The 24,121-nt window shown below is 61.4% G+C and overlaps 1 protein-coding gene across 1 annotated transcript in view; it reads left to right on the forward strand.

Moving 5' to 3' along the window:
- The window catches only part of TNK2 (tyrosine kinase non receptor 2), an 81,355-nt gene extending 57,494 nt beyond the window's left edge, over positions 1–23,861 (forward strand). Inside the window, exons 11-17 of the mRNA XM_044456235.1 lie at positions 11,487–11,681; positions 14,091–14,182; positions 15,633–15,677; positions 18,186–19,567; positions 21,647–21,742; positions 22,585–22,712; positions 23,527–23,861. Coding sequence (XP_044312170.1) covers positions 11,487–11,681; positions 14,091–14,182; positions 15,633–15,677; positions 18,186–19,567; positions 21,647–21,742; positions 22,585–22,712; positions 23,527–23,533 — 1,945 coding nt within the window. The 3' untranslated portion in view covers positions 23,534–23,861. The remainder of the gene's footprint in view (positions 1–11,486; positions 11,682–14,090; positions 14,183–15,632; positions 15,678–18,185; positions 19,568–21,646; positions 21,743–22,584; positions 22,713–23,526) is intronic.
- The last annotated feature ends 260 nt before the right edge of the window (positions 23,862–24,121 follow it).

A 24,121-nucleotide genomic window follows, 5' to 3' on the forward strand; every position in this document is an offset into this window, starting at 1 on the left:
GCTGGGGCAAACCCGGGTGGACCCCAGACCCAAGCCAAAAGGAGCCTGAGACAAGACTTAGAGCCAAAACCAGCTTTATTCTAGTGCACCATAAAATAAAGGCAGACAAAAGGGACATTCAGCCCAAAGCAGTGTCTCAAACGTTGCACCCCAGTACACGCGTTTCATACCCGAGGTAGCCAATTCGGTCACCTAACACACATCTAATGCAGCGATACATCAACGTACGCACCCCTCCCGTGCTGGAGAAAGAGTCCTTCCTTCTGTCAAGGACCAGACAGTTCCCACGTCTATTTCTTATCTGCTTGAGATTCACACAGGCTTGCCATGTTCTTACTCCCTGCACATTTGCAACTTTCTGGCTTTGCAGAAAGCCAGCGGTAGCGACAGAACTGTGGCGGGATGGGTCGTCCCCCCGGCCCCCGCCCGCCTGTGGAGGGGACGCTCCCTCCCGTGCAGCTGGTGGCCCGTTTCATAATGTCTTCCGTCAGCTCGTTTTTGTCCAGCGTATTTGCTGGACGTTCATTTTTGGACTCAGATCTATCATTGGACTGCGCCTTGATAGGACCGGACAAAGTTCCACAGGCAAGCTTTTGAGCTCTCCAGGTCTCTTCGTCCAGTTCGGTGGCGCAGAAGTCAGTCGATGGGGAAGAAACGGGGGAGTCAAAATATTTGGCCGGATGCTGTGCACCTTGGATTGTTTTTCTCAGGGCCAGAGTAGTGAGCTGGGTATTCTGTGCCCATTTTCCTAGCCACATGCTGCTCAAGGGACTCGGGTTCAAATCTTGCCTTAGCAACAGAGTCGCTCAGCGGCGTTAGGCCAGTCTGAGTCTCCCTGCCTCAGTTTCCCCTCTGCAGTGTGCAAAGACTGCTTGCCCCACAGAGCTCAGAATGCGCCAGGGGTCCTTCTGGATCAGACTGAGGTTCCGGCCTGCCCAGTGTCTGATTTCCCACCCTGCCCAGCCAGGGGTCCCCCGGAAAGCCCATGAAGAGACGCTAACAGCCTTGTAAAGTTGTTGCTTCTTGGCCTGTTCTTATATGGGCAGCTTATATACAATCAGTAGAAACAAGGCACTCCCTAGCCTGCAGGCTTAGGTTCTAAAAAGTTGTGTCACACAAGGAAGAGTGGACGGGGAGGGAAGAGGAGAACTGCAGGTGGTATTTGAGTGGTGGGACAGCCCTGCTCTCCCTCTCATCACCCCCTGCTGCAGGTAGCCAGGATGGCTGGTGGCCACAGGGGAGACTGCTTCTGAATGTGGAGGCTCCATTTCACCCCGTGGCTGGTCACCGCAGCTCAAGTCCTGCTCTGTGCACTTTGTGAAGCCATTTAAGCCAGTGGCTGTCACAGAGGGAGCGGGTTCCTTAGATTTGTGGCAGTGCAGAAGCAGCGCTGCCTTCCGGCTGCCCTCCTGGGACTGCAGCTCCCGCAACTCCCAGCCACGCTATTACTGGAAGCGGTTGCTCCGACCCTAGTTCCGGGGCGATCCCACTCGGAGCAGCCTCGTGAGGCCAAGAAGAGCAGCGACCGCTGCTGCTTTGCGAGTTGGCATTGTGACAACGCGACAACACACACTCCAGGGTTGAAAACGGGCTGCGGTGGGTTTAAGCGAGCACCGTTGCTGAAACGAGCATTGCTGTATTGTCTGAACCCAGCCAAGATAGCAAACCGTGCCTGGTTAAACCGTGAACAACCCATGTAGTCGCTGGGGTGTGAGCTGTGGTTTGTGAACAGGACTGGGCTCCAAAACGACAATCATGCCTATTTCCACAGCAGCCCCATGTCGTGGGGGCAGCAAGGGGTTATCTGGTTCTGTGAACCCAGCCAGTTTGGTGGCCTCCTTCCATTTATCCAGCGCCGTGAATGCATTGCTTCTTGCGGGTTCTTGTCCTGGGGGACAACAGGGGAGAAGAGGTGGGGAGTTTCGATGGTGACTGCAGACACGGCCAGAAAGCAGTGCAGAAATGTCGGGAAAGGGAGGGAGCCAGGCAGGCAGCAGCGAGCGCGTCTCCATCTCGGGCTGCCGTTCTGCCTCCCCACCACAGCTGGCCAGCGCTGCAGCTGGGCAGGGTGGCCTGGCTTGGGTCCCCAGGAGGCTCTGGGGAGGGTTGAGAGAAGGGCCTTCTCTTCTGGGGAGCAGGAAAGAGCTGGACCGGAGGGACCCGCCGCTGGAGGTGGTTTAAGGCCGCTTCTCAACTTCCTGCACGTCCCGCAGAGCATCCAGCCTGGCTCGCAACCGGGACCAGAGGACTTCCTGAACCGGGCACCCTCCAGACGAGTCGCACACGGGGGCCAGGCGGGCACCTCTGGAGGGCCCTGATCGGGAGAAAGGGCCTCGCCTGCGAGGCGCGGTGCGTTAGTCACGCCGGACCCTGAATCAGGAAGAGATTGTGTGTCTTCAGGGACCGGCTTTTGCTCCCGCCTGCCCTGCTGTGACTCTTGCTCAGGGCCGGGCACCCTTAATTGCAGGGAGGCGGTTTGTAACCGGAGTCCGGGACGAGGAGGGTGTAGCTCGATGCCGAGGCTGCTGCGTGGGTCTGCCCCCACCCACATTACATCACCACCCTGCTGAGTGATGTGAGCGAGCACGTAAAGAGTTCCTTCTCGGCGAGCTGCCCTCGTGTGCACAGGGATTCCGCGGTGGCTGCTGCGGCGGCCAGGGGACCTGCCTCTGGCCGTGGGGGTGGCCCAAGTGGTCCGGGGCAGATGTTCCTGGGAGGCCTGACGCAGGTGATTTCTGGGACCGATGCGCACAGCTGGGGGGGCGGGGGGGGGGGCTGATTATGGCAGTGCTTCCCAACCTGCTGTGCTCTGGATGCACTGGGCGAAATTCCCAGCAGGAATGGCTCGTTTGGGCTCAGGAAGCACACCTGTCTTCATTTCTGGGATGGAACAAGGTGCATGTGGGGCAGTCTGGAAGTGATAGATTGGCCCAGCCAGGGCATGCTGGGGCTGATGGGAGATGCAGTCCGACCCCTGCCAGGTGTACTGGGTGAGAGAAAAGCTGGTTTTCGGTGTACAAAGTGGATCTTGTGTGGCGGTTGAGGCATTTTCTGTCTTCCCATTGTCTGGTCTTTCTCTGGGAAGTGTGTGCCCGTTTTGGAAGCTGGGGCTGTGGGTTCCGGTCTGGCTGCCAGTCCTGCTGGGGCAGCTCAGCCTCGCCTCCGTTCTGCTGTTTGTTCAGCACCTCCGGACATCTTGCCTGGCAGGGAAGGAGAGAATCGGGTGATGCAGAGCAGCCTCTGGGGCTGTTTTAGGGCGCACCTTGCTGGCGTGTGACGTACGAGGCAGCAAAACAGAGGGGAGCCCCACTCCCACTGACTGAGATGGGGGTGTTTGCTGTTGTGGTAGTAAATTCAGTGATGCTTCCAAGGACCGCCATCAGATGGTCTTCCCGAGCTCAGATCTTGCTTACCTGTCCTGGAGAGCATCTCAGGCTGGATGCCCAAGAGGACGCTTTATGCTTACCTTTCGGATGAATCACGGTTCCATCTTGGCTCGTTTTGTATAGGACTGCACCAGCATTTGCAAACCGCTTCATATTAGGGGTGGGAAAACCAACATGGGAGAAACCGGAGCGGACAGATTCCTCTGCCCAGGCTCACTGCTCTGGGTTCCTCCAAAGCCTGGCATGAAACCCTCTGCGGTGCGGCCAGATGCATGGGGCCAAAAGGGGTTGCCATCTCTTCTTACCTGCCAAGCCCCTCACCCTTAATAAGCAGGTGGCATCCTGGTCCTTCCTTTTCTGGAAACGGCTTCATCCGTCAAACTTGCTTGGTGCAGGTCAGCGCGGGGCTTCTTTTGGTTCAGTCTGAGAAGTTTTTTATCCAAATTTGCAAATTGCATCCTATTCAGGATGGAAAGGACGTGAAATGTTCAAAAACGGAACACAAACGAAAGTGAAACAGACAGGCTGCGGCATCTCTCCTCGTGATGGTGCCTGCCCACCCTGCCTCCATGGAAGGAAAATAGGAACCGTTTCTTCCAACGGTTCCAACTTGCGCTGCAAGCTTTCGGCAAATTTTCACAAGTAGAATTCGGTGTGTGGGCTGGTCCAGTCAGCTGGAAAATCATTCCTGGGTGACAGAACACTTGTCCCCAGCCAGCCAGGGGACTGCTTTTCTGCCAAGTGGCTTCCAGAGAATTAAATGCAGATGGGTGGGAAGTAATTGGCTTTTACCTTGTTGCTGGACGGAAACCGATTGAATTGGGAAGCCGAGCATTTGCACAGTTGGTTTGCTTAGTGGCGTTGGGCTTGCTTTTGCCTTCACGGTGTGCCTAGTACCCATTCGGAGCAGGGCAAGCTGTCCTCACAGATTTAAAGGCTGTACATATGATGCAGAAAAGTTTTTTTATTGCACCAGCGTCTTCCCTAAGACTGTCCGGATGCCTGAGTCATGCAAAGCCCTTCATCAGATCTAACAGAAGGAGAACAAGGTTAATTACACCGTATTTCCTGCAGTTCCTATTTTTCCTCCTGGGAAACTTTTTTAAGATATAGGACTGGAGAATCGCTCCTAGCACCAACTCCTGGCTGGCCAATTCTACCCTCAGATGGGAACTCACAAGGTTCCTTTAAAGTACAGTTGCGCATTTTATTTGTATGCACCATGGCAATCCCATGGCTGCGCATGTCCCTCCGCTCTGCACCCCTCTGATGCGCAATCCCATGGCTCTGCATGTCCCTCCGCTCTGCACGCCTCTGATGCGCAACCCCATGGCTGTGCATGTCCCTCCGCTCTGCACCCCTCTGGAGCAGCTTCAGGGAGGAGATGGGAAGTGTTCTTGCTTTTAAACGAACTTGCATATCCTATTCATTATCTGCAAACTCAGAAGAAAAGGGCCGGTTTGAAGAGGGGTTGCTGAACCCCTTTCAGTCAGTTTTGGCGACACTGTTGGGCCACGATAGAACCAGAGGCAAAAGGGGGCAGGCCAAAAGGCCAACATGTTTTAGCTGAGCTAAATCTTGGGACAGGCATCTAGACAGAAAATCAGCACAAAATTCATTTGATTTTGCACCAAAGGTTTGGTGGTTGGGGAGAGGGGAGTAAGGACAGGGCTTTCTGGAGATCCTGGGAATTCATTAGTACCCCAAAGAGGCTTTGACCTGTTTGCCTAAAGTTCAGTCCCTCCGATTTGAAGCACGTGTATTTCAAAGAGCCCGGATTACAATCCCGGCTTATTCAGTACCTGTTGTTTCAACTAACCAGCATTCCCTGGATTGAGAAATAATAGGAGAACTCTGCAGTTTGCTGGAGAGTAGATGAAGGAGAGTAGATGAAGGGGGATGCTGGAAGTTGTAGTCCAACCCATCTGGAGGGTACCAGGTGGGGAAGGCTGCTTTCACCACAGGCTGAACTGGGATTGAACCAGAAGAATCTCAGGAAGTAAAAAATGTTTTCGGCTCCTCCAGCATCTGGCCCACTGCAGGGTGTGCACATGTCACAGAAACCTTTGTGGCCAGGAACCGGCACCATCCCGGAGCGCATGATTAATGTCCTCTGTATCAGCTCTGGATTATATAACACAGTTTAAGTCATTGTCTGCCCAACGTGACTAAATCGCCTTGCATTAGTAATCAGCCCTTGTTCTCCTCGTTTGGAATTGTTCTTCTTGTCATGAGTTATTATTTGTCAGTCCAATTTTCTGCGCTTCTTCCAAGGAACTTGGAGCATCCGTGTTCCTTGCAAGCGGGAGAGATGACGCCCTCCCCTCCCACCCCTTCCCAGGAACCGAGATGTACCCTGGGGAGATTGCTGCTTTCTCCAGGCCAGGCAGGGTGGGTGGCAGCTCTGGGCACTGGCAGCGCCAGCTCACGATGCTGGTGGGGCAGCCCTGAGCTGCCTCCCGTGGTGTGCCGGCCTCCTCACCAGCTACTCCCGTTCTTCCTCCGCCGGACCTCTGCCCTTCCGCCCCTGTTGTCCAGGCCAGAGCAGGAAGCAGGGAAAGAGGAAGGCTGGGTGCTGGAGCAACTCGGGGGGCTTCAGATCAGCCCCCCACAGGAGTGGGGGCCCTTGGCAGGGCCTGGCCATACCTACCTTTGAACCCAGACCCGCTGCCTTTAGCACCCCCTCCCCGCATGTCTGTCTGCCCTTCGGCAGCAGCAACGGTGCTGGCCTCCGGGCTGTCTTGCCCACGGGACCCCCAAATCGGGAAGTGCTTGCTTGCTCACTGCACGCGGGCCGTGAGGACGACTGAGCAGCTTTGATGTCCTGGTGGCCTAACCTGGTGAACCTATCAGGCTTGTCCGTTCCGCTGGGCTCAGCATCACCGATGCCTCTTAATTACAGTTTCTGCGGGGGCAGACACCTTGCGAAGTAGGGCTGACACTCCCCCTCGCGCCGTGCTGAGCTTTCCACGGGGCTTCGGCAATTCTGTCTCGTGTTTGTCTTCCAGCTAACCGGGGTGAGTCAACCACAGAAGGAACGGGGGGGACATAGTCGTCACGATGGGCGCTGGAAGGTGGGGGGAAGATCTTCCGTGACGGGACTTCCACGTTTTCTGTCCTGCCCTTTCCCTGTGCTGCTCCTTGACGCCATCAAGGACCGGAGGGCGCGCGGTTGATGTGAAAGAGGCAAGCGCAGACACACTGGCTTTTTGGGTGGGCCCTGGATCAGCCCCGGAAGAGATGGCGTGAGCCGTTTTTTAGGAAAGCTGGGAGAAAGAGCGGAGGTTGAAACAGAGACGGTGAAGGTTGCCTTGACAACTCATGGAAGGGATGAAGGCAGGTCTGTGAGATGAGCTTCGCAAAGGTCCTGCCTGGCCGGGATGTGACTGTGTGACCCTGGAGGTCCTCCCGATGCTGCAGGGTGGGCTGGCCCATGCGCTCCGAGTCCCGCGTGCCGAGGAGGCCGTGTGGTGGGACCCTGGGGCAGCCAACCTGCAGCGACTCACGTGTGCGCATCATCACGAGTGCCTGCTGGGCGGGGGGGCGTTGGCCAGGTGTCTTGCGGTTGAGGCGGCCCAGCCTTGCGGGCAGCTTCCACCTTCTGCGCATCCGTCTCACCCAGCGTGGCCTGGGGCTGAAGCGTCAGACTGGGACTCGGGGCATCAGGTTCCCGTCCCACACGTGGCCATGCAGCGCCTGGGTGGCTTTGGGCCCGTCGCAGACACTCAGCCTGGCCTGCCTTGGAGGGTTGTTGTGAAGATAAAACGGAGCAGAGGAGGCTCTTGCAAGCCCCTGTGGCTTCTTCATCTGGGGAGTAGAGGGGGGGTGAGCCAGTCCATCACCCCCCGCCTTGCACTTCTGTCTCTGTTGCACGAATCGCATTCAGAGCATTTTACCAGTTGCTTTCGATTGCAACATCCAGGGTTCCTGACCACGGCCCACGGTGGCCGTGGCTGATAGGTGCTGGAGCCTAAAACCGGGATGGGGAAGACAAGGTGGCAAACATCATTCTAGTACTTGTCCTCCCAGGAGGGCGGAGAGGCAGGCCTGGGTTTTTCGCCTTGGGTGACAGAATCGCTTGAGCAACCTTGGTACCGTGTGCCTTCCTGCAGGGTGGGCGGGGAGGGTGCTGTTTACCGCTCCACCTCAGCCCGCAAGTGCCGCCGCGGCCCCAGCGGCAGCCCCAGGAAGGCTGGCTCCTGTGTGAGTCACTCGCATGGGCCGGCTCTGCCCTTTTCCTGTTTACCTTCTCGAGGAGGCTCCCTCCTGTGCCAGCGCATTACTCAGTGTGGGGAGAGAGAGGGAACCAGCGCCGCCTCCCTTGTGAAAGCACAGCTCGGTGACCTCCACGTGGACCTGGGCGGAGGGCCCCCGCCTCGGCCAGGGAGGTCTTTGCTCACGGCCTGCCCTTCCAAATCCTCCCCAGGCTGGCTGCGAGGCAAGATTTCGCGGCAAAATGACGTGAGCACACAGTGCAGGCTCAGAGCGTGCGGGCTGCCCCGCTTGCAGACCTCCGAGCGAGGGGGAGCCGCTGGTTCTGCGGCCCCTGGAAGGCACCCAAGACTAGCGGTTTGCTGGCTCCTTGCAAGCCAGCCCGGTGGGTCCTCTTGACCGGGCTTGGCTTCCTCCAGAGCGGTCCCCTAGAACTCCTGGGAGATTTTGCAAAACAAAGGCCAAGCTGGCCAGCACAGCTGGTTTGTTTGGACCCTGCAGCTCGGCCAAAAATCCCCCTGGAGCAGCTTGCATCTAATCGAGAGCAGAACAGATGCTGCTTACAGTGTTGGCGCGCAGTAGGCAAGGAAGGGGGAATGGGGAAGGAGGAGGAGAAAGACAGCCTTCCAGCAGGGCTGGCAAGATGGTGCGCTTTCCCACGGTCATCTCCTTGCATCCGGCTCATGGCGCAGGTGGCAGACTCCTTTGCTGAAAACATGGGTGTTGAGGCCAAGTTGGAGGAGCTGGGAGAAACTCAGCAGCTGAGGAAGGCCCTTTGGACTGCAGCCCTCAGGCTTCCTTGGGAGGCCGGGGCGGATGGGAGATGAGGTCCAGAACATTCGGAGGGACACTGTGCTGGGGAAGATGGAGAAAGGAGGGAAGGAGGGGAGCGAAGAGGTGAGGCGCTTGCAGGGGAGAGACAAGGAAGGCTGTGAGGGAGATGGGAGGAAGCGCAGTGCTGGGAACAGCAAGGTGGGGAGCATTTAAAAAAATTAAGGACTAGCAGCTTGGATTGCGTGCTGGCGGGTGGCCTCCCTCAAGCCGGCAGTTCTCCACCCCTGCACCTGCCAGGGTTCCCATCTCCGCAAGGGGACCTGTCTGGCCAAGTGAGTTGGGGGAAGTTCCAGCTGGATCCCAGGGATCCCGCGTGGGGGAAATTCCACCTTTGAGGATGGGCGCATGGAGGGCCTGCCCTCACAACCAGCGAGGTGTCACGGGGCGGAAGGGTGGCGTGCGCAGGTTCTCGCTTGGCTGGCTGCCACCCTGGAATTTCCCCCTCCCCTCCCCTCCCCTCCCCTCCCCTGCACGGCCATGCTGGCCGTGACTCAGAGCGGGGCCGAGGGGCACTCCCGCTGCACGTGGGCCTCGCCTCGCCTTGCCTTGCCGGCCAGGGCTGTCGCTCACCGCCCTGCCAGGAGCTCTTGCGGCCTCCCCACCCCTCTGCTGCGTCCGCGTGGGGCCATGGGGCGGGCGGGCGAGAGCCGGGGGCCTCGCCAGGAGGACTGGGACCACCTTCCAAGCCAGGCTCTTCACGCCCCCCCAAAGGCTGGTGGGTGCGGACCGGGTTCAGCAGTGTCATCGCTGGAGCCCCCAGTCTGGGGGAGGGTGCGCGGGCGGCCCTTCTCTGCCCCTCCTCGCACCCGCGTCCAGGATGCATCCGAGGAGGCAGGCCTCCTTAATGCGGCAGTGGGCTGCCCACGATCCAGGATAGGTCAAGGCAGCTGCCCCCCGGGCAGTGCTGGGTGGCTGAGGTGTATCCTTTTGCCTATCTGCCACCCCCCCTCCCTCCCCCACCCAGTCCACGCGGTGGGCTGCCGGGACAGTCGCCCGTCACGCTGGGCAGCGGTCCGAATGGATCACACACAGTGGGTTTGGAACCAAGCCTAAGGCACGTGCTTTGGTCCAGGACTCCCGTGCAGCCGTCCGGACGGCAAGATACTTGGCTGTCTGAATGCCGTCCCCGATTTCCAAGCCAATTAAGGGGTGGATCGGGGGAGTCTGCAGCTGGCACTGGCAACCGCCTCAAAACGCATCTTCGGACGCCCTTGAAACGCGTCGTCTCCTCTTCCGTCCCTTCTGTTCCTCGCATTTTTCCCGAGAGAGAGGAGAGAACACGGGCGGTGCCAGCACTGGCCCGCTGCAACTTTGGGCTCAGCCTAGCTGTCGGTCGCAAGCCGTGAGTTGCAGAACGTGGGCTTCAGGTGGACAGCCCGCAGCTTCCGAAAGCCAGCCGGGCCAAAGGTCAGGATGCTGGGAGTTGAAGTCCCAAGCATCTGGGCTCTGCTGTCTGCCCGCCCTCCGCCGAGGGCTCCCCAGCAGGCACGTCGGGCTGAGCTTGGCTACCGCTGGCCATCCTGAGCAGCCCCTTCCACCCGAGTGGCGTTGCGCCGGAGCGCATCCGGCCGACGGCAAGCCAAGAGGTCACATCCGCTGCAGGAGAGGCGTCTTTCTCCCACAGGATTTCCTGCCCTGGGTGCCAGCCAGATGTGGGTGTGCACCAGATGTGCAGCACTGCAGGCCAGTGCCCATGGTGGGTGGGGGTGATGGGAGTTGTAACCTGGCATGTTTGGAGAATGACGCCAGGCCAGGAAAGGCTGGCCCAGAGGACCTCTGGGGGGCTCCTTTGGCAGCAGCGATGAGGTCTGGAGTTTAGGGGAACGAAAGGGACGTGGCTCCCAGGAGCCCTTCTCTTCGCGGCTGTTCCAGGAATTGGCGGGCAGCAGAAGCAGCTGCTCTTCCTGCACAGAGATGCGCCAGTCACCTGAGAGCGCCGAGTTCTCCAAAACTCGCTCAAAGCGCACTCTGGCGCAAGGCCGTGCCAGTTTGCAAGCCGCCTGGTTGTTTCCTCCATGTGACAATCCATGCCTGTGTTCATGAGTATTATTCCAAGCGTGTGCATCATTCCTGCATTTTTTTCACACTTTTCAAATTTACACGTGTTGTGGAACTCATTTTTCAGGATCTGTGAGCATGGAAACGCATAGGTTCTGATTGCTGATGGAGCCCAAGTTTGAAGCACTCAAACAGAAAATACCAGTAAAATCACACTGAAACAAAAATCCTGCATCTCAGTCCAGTTCCCACTGGGGGGGCAGTTCTGCCAGATTTTCAAGGGCAAGTTCATTCACCTCCATCTCCTTTCTGGCTCTTTCCATGTCCTTCGCCATGTCGTCTTCCAGGTTGCCTCTTGGAGCACCCTTCCCCTTCTGTTCATCGAGCAGCCCCCCCCCCCCCCCCCCCCAACGAAACCCCCCCCCACCCCCCCCCCCCCCAGCCGCATCTCCCATGCTCCTTTTCTGCTGTCGTTCCCAGCTAGCTCATCCATCAGCCCCCAGCTGTTTGCCTCACCCTGCCTCATCTATCAAAACACAGGCCTATAGAGCCGAGGGTCGGCACAGCTGGGCCCCTGCCAGTGTCCCGTCGCTGAGCAGGGGCTCCTGGACAAGAGGCCCTTGAGCTTCGGCTCTGCACCCTGCTTGACCTGGCTCTCTGCCCGGCCAACGGGGCTGAGGAGGAGGAGGCAGAGATGCTGTAGTCCCTGTGCTCGTCGGCCCTCTGCCTGCCAGACAGATGGGTAGGGGCCAGGGTGAGGAAGAGGCCTGGGGTCCCCAGACATAGGCAAGATGTGGTCTCTGGGCCCCCAGAACACACAGCCGGCACAGTGCAAGCCCTCTGGGCTGGCCTCCCCTTCCCAGTCCATGCAGCTTTCCGCTGCGGCTGGCATTTCTCCAGCAGGCCGCCGAAGCCTCAACGATGGAAGCAGCCCCGTGGCAAGCCGAGCCAGAGCCTGGCATCCACGGCACGGGTGCCGCAGGCCTTTGCTTGCCCGGCGCCTCCGGACACCCCTGACCACTCCCGTACTGATGCGGCCTCTTCTCGCCCCCCCAGGGCTGAGAATTACTGGTGGCGGGGCCAGAACAAGCGGACGCTGAAGGTGGGCCAGTTCCCGCGGAACACGGTGACCTCGGTGGCGGGGCTCTCGGCGCACGACATCAGCCAGCCGCTGAAGAACAGCTTCATCCACACGGGCCACGGAGACACCAACCCGCAGCAGTGCTGGGGCTTCCCCGACAAGATCGATGAGTAAGCTCCGCGGGTCTCTCCGGCCGTGCTCCGGGCTTCGCCTCCCCAGCTCTGAGATGGCGGTCGGGGCTCGCAGGGCGGCGGCGGGGCGCGAGGGGGGCGGCCCGGGCGGGTGCAGCGCTAGTCAGCTGCGGGTCACAGGCTGGGCTGCATGCACTGCATCTCCGGGGCGGCATGGAAGACCCACGGCGTGGGACTGCAGGCCCAGATCCTGCACTGCACCCGGAGGCACGCGAGAGGCAGTTTCCCACAGTGCCCTGCTCCCCCCCCCCCCGTCTCTGCTGCCTGAGGCACTGGCTTCACCCTGCCCACTGAGAGGGCCGGCCCCAGTGGTGGGCACAGCAGCCGTTGTGGGAGATGGCGGGGGAGTGGCGCATGCAGCGCTGAAGTCTTCCCAGCGCAGCCACATCTGCTTCTCGCGCGTCCAAACTCGGACTTTTGGAGGCGGCTGCGTAGAACAGGGAAGCGGCCGATGGGAGAGGGCACCTGAATCGCTCCCTTCAGAAGGACCGTTCTTTGTCATTCTTAAAAACACCTTCGGGGTTCCGCCACCCACATCGGTGCACAAAAATCGGTGGGCATGCTGCAGGCCCTCAAGGAGATTCCCTGACTTTCTCCAACCTTGTGTTGTTAAGTTCAATCGGACTGCATGTCCCATCAGCCACATAGACTGGGGATGAATGGAATTGCAGCCCCACCCCTCCGGGGGCGTGGGGGACCAGGCTGGCGAAGGCTAGAGCTCATCATTTCCCACACCCACATCAGTGAGCATCATTTTCATCTTTAGAGCGCCTGGGCCACAGCCCCCGAATCTCTCCTCCTGCTCTGCGGCCGACACGCGAGATGCCTCTGCGGCAGGAAGTGCTGCGTGTGTTTCTCTGGGCTCAGGTGTTCTCGCTTGGGGCGCCAGGTCCCCCGAAGCCTTCGCAAGAGCCAAACGCTGCCTAAGTGGGCGGCCACACGCTCACCTGAGAGTCCCCGGTCCAGGCCACACGCAATGCAGTTTAGCAAGCGCACAGAACTCCAGCACGTCGTCCGTTGGTTCCATCAGCTGGGCCTTGCCTTCCGCGTTTCCAGTTAGGGTTTCACACGTAATTCCTATGTGGCCATGCCCCCCAAAAGCACAACCTTGTCTTAGTTTTTAAAACCTGGATTTCGGGACGGCTTGTGACGGAATCGTTTCGGCACTGCCCAAGTCCCTTCCGACCTGTGCCCGCCGGCCGACGTGGGTTTCAGCCCTGCTGCTCACGTGGCAAATATGGGGGAGGAGCACCACTGCCTCCTGGGTCCCACAGGTTGCGAGCCTCTGGAGCACTCCAGGTGGCGTGCGCATTTCAAGCACAGCCAGATCTGCCCCCCCCCTTTCCTGCGCTGCCACCACTGCTGGGCGTTTGCGTCTGGGGCACCGGTCGGCCGTGCGCAAGCTGTTTCAACTGGGTGCTGGGGTTCAGGAGGGTTTGTGCCGGGACTGGCCCCCTCCCGCCGCATAGAGGCACCTCTGCCTCCGGGGGAGGCCGGGCTACTCCAGACCCCCCTCCCGCGCAGGCGGGTGATCGCTTGGCACGTCTCCTGGTCACGTGCGGCACTCCTCCCTCGCGGAACCTTCTCACCGAGCGCGAGTTTCGTCATTCGGCTCCTGCGTGGGCGGCAGCGCGCACAGGCCATGTGAGGCCGGCGTGTTCCCATGTGCCCGGCGAGGTGCACCCGAGCCCGTGTCGTCGGCCGGGCCACACCTTCCCCTCCCCTCCCCTCCCCTCCCCAGGGCGCTGGCCAGCTTGGAACCCCAGTGCCCGCACTGCAGATCCCACTGTTTGCACCTGGCTCAAAGCCGCACCTGTGGGTCCGGAAGGTGGGGCGCCCCATGCCCTGAGGGTTGGGGTCTGCATGCCAAAATAGGGTATCCCAGGCTCCCCCAGCCTGGCACTCCCGAGAAGTAGCAGGTACTGCAGCACCCATCAACACCAGCCAGCCCCTCTGGTGTGCTGGCTGGGGATGATGGGGCATGCACACTGATGGCACGCTGGCTGGGGATGATGGCACATAGGCACACGCCGCACCTGGGGGCCAGCTGGGGCACCCCTTGCCAGGCAGCATGGGACCCGTGGGCCGCCCGCCATCCTTGGGGGAAAAGGGCATGTGGTTTTGCACTCCAGAAGCATCGGCGGGAGGGGCCAAAAGCACTGACCCCGGCCACGCATGCCCCCCCGGCATATCTGGCAGCCTGCCTCTGCCGCCGCGGGGGCACTCTGGGGGCTTCCCGTGTGGGCATGGGCGAGGGGTCCCTTCTTCAGCTCTGGTCTGGGCGGGGCAGGAAGGGTTTCTGCGGCTGGGCTGGGGGTTTGTGGGGGGGGGGCTTGGAGAGGCTGCCGGAAGCGTTCCCGTGCACACCCGTTCCTGCTGTTCCTGCAGGCTGTACCTGGGCAACCCCATGGACCCCCCGGACGTCCTAGGGATGGACTGGAATGCCGCACGGCCCACGCAGCTCCCCGGAAGGAACAGAAGTAAGGCGCCCCACGGCCCGCTTCCTCGCCCCCCGGCGCCCCTCCATCCCACCCACCCAGCTCCTCCCGAGCCTGGATGAGCTGCCTGGCAACACACGCCCTGCCTCGCCTCCTCCGGATCGTTGCCCGGCTGCTGTATGTCGGGTGTCTGCGTTACAGAGGGCCACGCTCCAGCCATGCCGCCAGGACGCAAGGAAGCCGCCCTCTGCTTTCTCCTCTGGCACTCGTGCTCCGGGAATAGTCGGGAGGAACGGTTGTCACCGGGAGAGCAAGCAGGGGGTTCTTCCAGGGCTTGTCCGGGCTTCGGGGCAGCGTCCGGGGCTTTCTGCTCTGGTCTGCTTTTCTTTCCCCACCCGCGGTGCCTGCTTCTGCTCCCAGCTCCTTCGCCGCAGGTGCTTTTTCGAAGCGGGCTTCACCAGGGCTGCGGTGCAAGCCTGCCTTTAAAAAATGCAAAATGCCGCGATGCCAGAGTGCCTGCCCGACGGTGAGCTACCGCTGTTTGCAAAGGCTGCACACCCCTAACCCTGTCCCGCTCTGAACACCGGATTTTCACGGCAAAAGGTGCCATTTCCAGAAAACAAAACCGAGCCATCCAGGGTTGCACGTTTGCACTCTTTTGTGGCAGCCGGTCCTCCCAGCCTGGTGCTGCTCAGAGGAAACAGAAGCAGAGCGAGTCAGGAGGGGCCTCCCGGGCCATCTAGTCTGACCCCCGGCTCCAGCTGACTCTGCTCATGACATGCCCACCATGTGGACATCCAGCCTGTCCTTGAACACCCGCACCGATGGGGCCTCAACCGCCTCTCGTGGGAGCCCATTCCACACCCTCGGGGTCCCAACTGAACCCTGGTTCCCTGAGCTTGGCTCCGTTGGGGTGCGTCCTGCCTTCCTCTGCAGGGGAAGGAAGGACTCGGCCCTTCCTTGGATCTTCTGCCCCGCAGGGCAAGCAGCACTTGGGAGGCTATTTATGGCCCCTGCCCCAGCTCTGCAGCCCCAGCCCACCCCTTCAAAATGCCTCTCGCCTGGGGACCGGTCGGCTAGACAGCCTCACGGTGCTGCCATGCGGGAAGCAGGAGCAGCAGCCAAAAGCACACCCAAAAGGTTTCGTGTGTCCCCCATTCCCGCCCCCCTCTTGCACCGTGCCCGGCCTGGCATGCCCCAGACGTTTGAGGATTCGCTGGGAATTTGGCTGTTCCCTGTCCTGCAGGTCTTCGTAGCAGAACCTGGGGCCGGGAGTCGCCGTGCGTGCCCGCTTCCGCCCCCTTCCCGCCGCCCAGGCCCTGAGGCTCGCACACGCCTGTCCCGCCCCCGGCACAAGCCGCCCCTCGGCCCCCCTGCCCACGCATGGAGCTGCCGACTAACGCTCTGTCCCCTTTCTCTCCTTCCATCCTTCCTCCTTCCTTCCTTCCGTCCTTCCTTCCTTCGGGGGTCTCTGTTTCTCTCTCTGCTGCAGGGGAGCCGCCGCCCCGGCCACCTCAGCCCTCGATCCTTCTCAAGAGTAAGTGGGGGCTCTTCCTGGGCTGCCGTGCCCCCAGCGCCTGCCCTCTCTGCTTTCTCTTAGCCCCCCTTTTCACAGGTCCCTGGTGGTGGGTGGGGGACCGTGTGCCGTGAGCCCCCGTCCCGTGCCTGCTGCTGCCTGCCTGGCCTCGAGGGGAGTTCGGGGAGCGCATGAGGGTGCCTGAGGCCGAGCTCGCCAAGCAAGAAAGACCAGCGCAGCCGTCGGAGAACCGGCCTCCGAAACAGTGGCTGTGCCCTTCGCTGCTGAGCTGCCTTAGTCCGGCGGGGGGGCCTTTCCCTGCCGCATCCTGCCCCCTTCCCTGAGATCAAGAGTCCGCCACGTGCTCTTTCTTGTTTGCCGAAGCCCCCCCAGCCTGGGACCCTCTAAGTGCCGTGGAGGCAGCAGGTCGGGGGGGGGCAGCCCGGCTTCCCCCCCTTTGCTGCAGCCTCTGCTTGATCGACGTTCCACGCGGCCTCTTGGGGGTGAAGCCTCCCCTTTGGGGATCGGGCACCCTGCTTGCGGCGGGAGCCTGTGCTCTTGTTCCTGCCCCCTGCTGCCCTCTGGCGGAGCCTTCCGGTTTTCAGGGCATGGGGAGCGAGGCACCCACTCCCCGTGGGGCTGCCTGCCGAAGCTGCAGCCGTGGGTTAAGGGCTCTACCCTGCAGCCGAGGGGCGCGCCCTTGCCTGGAGTGGCAGAATCCCGGGGCGCCTTTCCCCAGCTTGCTCTCCTACTGGTGGGAATGGGAAGAAACTGGTTCTGGACGGCGAGAAGGAGGTCTTGCCCATCCCCCCCTCCCCATTCCTTTCAGCTCAGGTTGCCAGCATGAGTTGGCCCCCAAAACTGTCTGCAGGCAGAGTGGCCGGTCTCCGGCCTCTTTCCTCTTTCCTCCGGAGGGGCTGCTTCTGCATTTCACGTGTCTTTCTCCATGCAAATCCACGTTGCACAAATGGCCTTTTCCCTCCCTACAACAGTCCTTCCAGGTAGGCCAGTATGCGCATCGCCGTCTGCGGAGCTCTTGGGCCACTCTGTGCCGCTGTTTCCTTGGTGAGGGAAAGTGCGCGGCTGCGTCCATGTGGGAAGCGAGCCGGTTCCTTTAACCCCTTGGCTACTTTCATGCTCCAAAACCCGGGCCCTCGGCCCCTTTTTGCACAGAGGAGTCACCGTGGCGATCCCAGAGGAGTCCCACTTCAAAGAAGCCGGGCAGATGGACTACTAGGGTAGTTCTTGGGGGCCGCAGCCCCCTAAAGCGGGGACAGCCATTGCCAGAGATCTGGCTTGGTGTGGGATGCACTGACACCTGATCCCTGCATTACACAGCGCAGTGTCCGGTCTGTGTTGAAGTGCAGGCACTCGTCACAACAGGGAGCGTCACCACGCGCCAAGAACAGCCCCCAAATCCAGGCAGCTGTGCTGATGCGTATGAAAAATGCAGGCAAGGAGTTTCCATTTGCCAGGAGCTGATTTGGTAAAGCCGAAGGGTCCTAATTGGCTACTCCAGATCAAGTTGTTCCCAAATACTTCCCAACACGAGGGGAAGCGGCAGGCCACGGCAGGGAGCAGCCACGTCCGCCCGCCAGCTGCGCTGGGACTTGGAACTACGTCCGGGCGGGCGGCAGGGGACGCTCGTTGGGAGGCACCGGTGCTGCATCCCCGCGAGGCCCCGCTCTCTGTGCCCCCGGCTTGACGAGGGGATGCCGCGGATCCCGGAGAGCTGGGCCCCGTCCTCGCTCCATGCACTACCCGTGTGCCCTGGCCGAGGTGGAGCACATGGCCTCGTGGAGGAACTGCATGGCGAGGCGGGTGGCAGAGAAGCGGCTCTCTGCTTGCGCTGCTGGCTGTGGGCTCCGCGAACCCGGAGAGCTAACAGGGCCGTTCTGTGTTCGGAGGCCACTGCAGCAGCCGCCCCCCGCCTCAGCGACGTTCGGGGCAGCGGCACCCATCCTCCCTTGCCAAGGGTCCTGCTGGCTGGGGCTGATGGGAATCCAGGCGCAGAACATCCGCAGGGCCCACCTTGGGGAAGGCTGTGCCAGCGGCCTCGAGCTGTTTGCACCATGCGGGTTTGTGTCGTGTGCCTGCTTGCCCGTCTCTCCTTGCAGAGTCTTGTGGTTTGCACCATGGGGGGCCGAGGCGAACTGCCCACCCCCCCCGCTAAGGACTGAGGGGTCACCCCATCCAGCTTTCTGATTCGAGGGGAAGGCAAGTGCCGACAAAAGCCCTCTGAGGTTCCAGGCCTGCCTCCATAACCGAGTCCGATAGAGAGTACAAATCCCTGCCTCCGTTTATTTACTGCCTCTCACATTCCCACTGGGAGGTTTGCTTTCCTTGCAGAAGTCGAGGGACTGGGAGGAGCCGTGGGTGAAACACAAGGGCACCAGGGATCCCCATCCTTCCATGTGCTGGAGGGGGGCTGGGGGAGCTGTGGTCTGAGCACACCTGGGGACCGGGCAGGGGCTGTGGATCGGGGCAGCTCCTCCGCGCAGACCTGAGCCCACTCCCCTTGCCTTGCAGAGCCCTCCTACGACCCCGTCAGCGACGCGGACGCCACGCTCTCCGCCGGTCTCAGGCACCTCTGCCTGAAGAAGAAGCCGGGACCGTCCAGGGGCCTGCGCCCCGCCAAGCCGTCGGCCTTGGTCGCGGGCACCAAGGTGGGCGAGCGCCTGCTGCTGCCACGGAGCAGAGGGGGCGCCTTGCCCGGGAGCGAGGTGACGCTGATAGACTTCGGCGACGAGCCCGTCCCCACCACCCCGTCCCCCGTGGGGGAGCTCTCTGCGCCGTCGCTGGCCCGGCTGGCTTTGGAGGCCTGCTCCCTGCTGGACAAGACCCCCCCGCAGAGCCCCAGCCAGGCCCTGCCCCGGCCCCTGCACCCCACCCCCGTCGTGGACTGGAACACGCGCCCCCTGCCCGCCCCGCCCGCCTACGACGACGTGGCCCAAGACGAGGAGGACTTCGAGGTGTGCTCCATCAACAGCGCAGAGGGGCTGGCGAGGCCACGGGGCGGCCGGAAGGGCTGGGGGGCGGGGGAGACCGGCAGCGGCCTCTCCCCCGAGGGGGAGCACGCGGCCCCCCTGCTGGAGGACAACCTCTTCCTCCTGCCCAAGGGGGCCAAGCAGGCCAGTCCCGCCCAGACGACGGAGATCTTCCAGGAGCTGCAGCAGGAGTGCATGAAGCACCTCAACGTGCCCCTGGCCGCCCCCTCGGGGGCCTCCACTTCCAGCCCGGGGGAGGACAAGCCCCAGGTCCCCCCGCGGGTGCCGCTCGTGCCGCGGCCCCCCTGGCGGGGCGAGCACGGCCAGCGCTCTGGGGAGCTGTCGCCGGCCTCAGGGGGCGAGGAGGACCGCCCGCCCCAGATCCCTCCCCGGGACCCCCTGTCCCAGCCCGGCTCGCGGACCCCCAGCCCCATGGCCCTGCAGGGGGGGTCCCCGCAGCCCCGAGCCAACCTCTGCTCCCCGCTGTCCCTGAACGCCTTCCTGTCCACCTCTCCCGGGAAGCCGCTCATGCCCACCACCCAGAGCTTCGCCCTGGACCCCAAGTACGCCACCCCCAAGGTCATCCAGGCGCAGGGCAAGGAGAACGCCAGGGGGCCCTGCATCCTGCCCATCGTCAAGGACGGCCGGAAGGTCAGCCACACGCACTACTACCTGCTCCCGGAGCGGCCGCCCTACCTGGACAAGTACGAGAAGTTCTTCAAGGAGGCCAAGAGCCCCGAGGAGGGTCCACCGCCGGCCCGGGTGGTCACCACGGCCACCGTGCGGCCGATGGTGCAGCAGCCGCCGGACTGCAAAGCCAACTTCTCCAACAACAGCAACGTCGCCGTCAAGGCCACGTGCGGCCTTCAGAAGATCATCTACGACGGCTCGGACGGCCCTCGGCCCTCGGATAAGATACGACTGGTGAGCGGCGGCCTCGGGCGGCGGGCGCAGGCGGGACGAGGGCTGGGGTGAAGCGCAGTGCGGCCCATCCCTCTCGCGTCCGCAGTCGTCCTCTCGTGTCCGGCCCGGTCTTGGAGGGTGAGCTGGACCACGGAGAAGTCCACGGCCTCTTACGGAGCACCAGCAGCCTCCCTCCGTGTCAGGCGCAGCAGCAGGAACAGAAGCGGCCGCGCGTGGCACACGGGGGGGGGGGGCACCGGTGGGGGCCGCGGGCCTCGATTCCACGCAGGCTCCGCACAAATGCCGGGCGCGTTCTCCAGGAGTTCATACTCCGGGCCGCAACACAGCGAGCTGGAACCCAGGCAGCCGAGCCTGGGGAACCTGCCGTTTCCCATCCCCGCAGTCGGTCCCTGTCCATCCCTGGTCGAAACCCTCCTCACCCGCCTAAATCACCACAGTTTCATGGGCCCCGTGACAAGAGAACCTCCCCCGACACGCACCCACACGCACGTTCTGCCGCGTGACCCTCCAAGGGTCAGGGACACCGGGATCCCACCGCGCGTGTGGGTCTGCAAGGATAAAACGCGCGTTTTATTCCGCATCCTTTCCTCTGATTCTCTGAGGCATCAGGAGGGGCGAGTCACTGGCCAAGGCACTGAAGAATATACGTGTGTCGGAAGAGAGCCGGTGGGGTGCAGTGGTTAAGGGTGTGGGACTGGGACTCGGGCGACCTGGGTTCGAGTCCCCACTCAGCCATGGAGCCCACTGGGTGACTTTGGGCCAGTCACAGACTCTCAGCCCACCTACCTCACAGGGCTGTTGTGAGGCTGTGACTGAAAAGGGGGGGAGAATTATGTAAGCTGCTCTGAGTCCTTCATAAGGAAAAGGCAGCATATCGATCAATCAAAGAAACAAGAGCCCTGTGGGGTCCCACGCAGGGTTGCCTGCCTTGCCCAGCTCCCTGTCTCCGCTGTGGCCAGCCAGGGGTGTCTGGGGCAAGCAGCCCTGTGCCCACGGAACACATGAGCCCAGCCCGGGTGATTATATTCGCCCACATTGCTGTCGACTTCTCAAAGGAAGCGGCTGTTGTCAGGAGCTGAAGCCTGCCAGAGCCCCCTCGGCCGGGATGGCCACAGAAGATGCCCAGAGACGGTTGGGAGACACTCCAGAGTTGCTTGTGCTGCCGTGGAGAACCTGCCTGTGCGGCTTGCTGGCTGCAGAGCGTTGCTGGCCCTTCCGAGAAGACGGGCATGCTGCCTCTCTCCTCCTTGGCGTACAGATCCCATGCTCCCCAGCCCACAGAGCAGTGGTGAGGGACCGTGGCAGGAGGCCCGGAACACCATAGGTGGCTCCCCCCGGTGGCACATGCGGGGCAGGCATCACGCAGAGAAGGTCCCCAGCATTTCCAGCTGGCACACGGGTGCAAAGCCTCAGGTTCTCCAGGGGGTCTCTTCCCTGCAGCCACCCACCATTTGGGGGCTTCCTTGCTTTCGAGACCACGGGAAGCCCAAACCTTTCTTTGGAGACAGGCAAGCGAAGTCCGAGTGTGAGATGCCAGTGAGGGAGGGGGGAGGCCACTGGTGGGGAGCGAGGAGTAAGATCCTAAAATCAGGAGCCACCTGGGGGGTTTGAACTTGGGGTTTCAGCTACTGGGAAAGGGAGGGCATGAGTTAATTCGAATTAATCTGGAATCCAGTGTCAGCGGGGGTCAGAGCTGCATGAAGGAATGCTCGTGCTTGCTTGTGGCTGTAGCGGGGACGGGACAGACCCTTTCCCGTTCTGGCCCTCTGCTGTCCACTGGACTTCCTCCCGTGCTCGGCCCAATCCTGCAAAGCGAGCCAAGCTGAGAGGAAATGTGCGAACACTTGCAGGGTCCCTCTTGCACAAATACGTAGTGTGCTATTTGTGCATGTGATTAATGCAAGCACGCAGCCTCCTTTTGGTCTGCTGTGGGAATTCGGTGCCTGGAGAAGTCCGGAGACGGGAGGACAGCTTGCGCTCCCCAGACCCTGCAAGGGGCTCACCCCACTGGAAACGGCGATCAGAGGGGGGTTGCTCAGTAGTTCCAGCCATACTCCTCCGCCCCTCTCTCCGCTGCAGGTCCAGGAGATGGTGCACGGCGTCACCACAGAGGAGTGCCAGGCAGCCCTGCAGAATCATGGCTGGAACGTGCAGAGAGCCATTCGGTACCTGAAGGTAACAGCCGCCGGGCGGCCCTTTCCTCCCAAACCTTCCCACCCCCACCCAGGGAAGAGTGCGGGGAGGCCACCGGGCTCCCGTGGCTACAAGGCGGGGCAGGCCACTTCACGCTCTGTGGGCGGAAGTCCGGGCAGTGCGCAGATCCAGGCGGCACACGAGCAGAGCCCGTGGCCATTGCTCGGGGACATGGGAAGGGCCGGTGCAAGTCCGGGCGTACGTGCCGGCACAGCCCCACGGTCAGTACTGTGGTGTCGGTGCTGCACCAGGCCGTTTAAAGCTCCCGGTCCAGAGCAGAGCCTAAACATGCAGGCAGTTGTGCCGATCCAGCCCTGGGAGCCGGTTCTGTGTCTGCAGTGGCGTGAAGGCCGGCGTTAGAGGCTGGGAGAGGAGTTGGGAGGCCGGAATTGTAGCCTGCATTTGGCCTGAGTGGCTCTTGGCCTGGCCTACCTCATAGGGTTGTCACAGGGCTGAAATGGAGGGGAGGCTCATGCAAGCAGCTCTGGGGCCTCACAAAAGGAAAAGGAGCAAACGATAGAGATGTTTGTTTGTTTGTTAAAAGCTTTTATATACCGTCCCATTGCTAGCGTCTCGGGACAGTTTATAACAAGCACAGATAAATATGGCACAGCATCCAGCAATTCACAATACAATCACAATTAAAACCAATCAAACAAGAAAATAACAGGAGCATAAAAAGGGTTTTGTCCAATAAATAACAGTCAAGTGGCTGAGCACCTTTTGTCAGGTGTCTGCACTGCCCAGTGGGCAAGTATCCCGGGGTGCCTCTTCCTCCAGTCACCCCACTGCCTGGCTCACCCCCCACCCTCCTCTCCCCACAGGTGGAGCAGCTCTTCTGCCTGGGACTCAAGACGCGACAGGAGTGCCACAAAGTTCTGGAGATGTTCGACTGGAACCTGGAGCAGGCCAGCTCCCACCTGCTGGACCCCTACAGCGCCTTCCGGCTCAAGTAAGCGCTGGTGCCAAAGGGCGGCTCAGCTGGCGCCGGAGAGGCCGGGAGATCGGAGGCGGCAAGGCTGCCCCCCGGCCCCTGGAGAGGTGCTCTAGGTCTTAGCCTTCTGAGATGGCAAACCTGCCGGCCTCCCGAAACAAAAACGGGGCAAGTCAGAAGGGGCCTCCTGGGCCATCTCGTCTGACTCCCGGCTCCACCCATGACATGTCCATGTGCCTGTCCAGCCTGTCCTTGAGAGGACGGGTTGCGTCTGGGCTGCCACTGAACTTCACGCTGCTATTACATGCGAATCCTGCATTATGATTTAATTACAAGTTGGTAACAGTGAAAAATCCAGAGTTCGCAAACCATGGGTTCTCCTCCTGGTTATGCTTCAACCGCAGCGCAAGGTGTGCACATAAGGGCAACTCAAGGTTCAACGACAACCCACGCTCAGCCCATGTGCTGGTTGGCCATTGCGTGTGAACCAGGCCAAAGAATCCCAAGGAGCGCCAAACGCACACCGAGAGAGCAACTGGACTTGGTGTGGAAAGGAAGGGCGCCCCCTGCAGGCAGCGGCGGGCCCTGTGCCCTGGGTGGCCAAGAGGGTGGAAGAGAGGCATTGCATGCAGGGGGTCGAAGAGCCGGCAAATTTGTGTCTCCACTTCAGAGAGTAGCCAGCCCTTTTATGCGCAGCGGCATTTAACTGCTAACTGGTTTCTTCCACCAACTGCTGCAGTTTTGTGGCCAGAAAAGGGAGGGCAGCTGCCCACCCCCTCCGGGGCTCGTGCCGTTTGTGCTCGGTCACCCTCCGTGCCGTTTGTCCCCGCAGGCGATGACCGCCCATCACCCTGTGAAGCAGAAGCAGCAGCAGCCGGCCAGCGGTGGCGGCTCACGGCTAGTGCTCTCCTGGAGACCGTCTTCTTCCAGGCGTGCGGACCAAGAGCTGGTTCCAAGGTGGAGGACGAAGGAACGGACGAGAACAAGGCTGGGGATGCCCGGAGCCGCTGGGACGAGGCCGTGGGCGCCCCGCTGCCGCAGACGCAGGCGGTCCCGAGTGCGCTTGCGTTTCCCCGATGCCCACTCCTGCGTGCTATTCCCGTCGCTTGCTGTCAAATTTATTTTGTAAAGAGAAGTGTTACGTTAATATATAAATATTCTATTCTATTTTGGAGAGAGCGCAGTCCTTGTCAGATGTGCATTCTGCCCGCGGAAGCATTGCGGGTGGAGCCGGCCGGGGGCTTTGGGCGAGGGTCTGGCTGCCGGGACAGCCCGCAAGTCTGGCGCGTCTGTTCTTTCCCGCATGGAATCATGTCTTTGGATGTGGCCCTCGCAGGAGGTGAAGTGAGGTCAGGGCCCCTGTCTGGCGTGCCCAAGGGTGGCCGCAGGGGGGGAGAGGCCGGTCTGCTATTTTCGGTGTTTGGGGC

Source organism: Varanus komodoensis, unplaced genomic scaffold (genome assembly GCF_004798865.1).
Source record: "Varanus komodoensis strain SLA01 unplaced genomic scaffold, ASM479886v1 scaffold82, whole genome shotgun sequence".
NCBI lineage: Eukaryota > Metazoa > Chordata > Lepidosauria > Squamata > Varanidae > Varanus > Varanus komodoensis.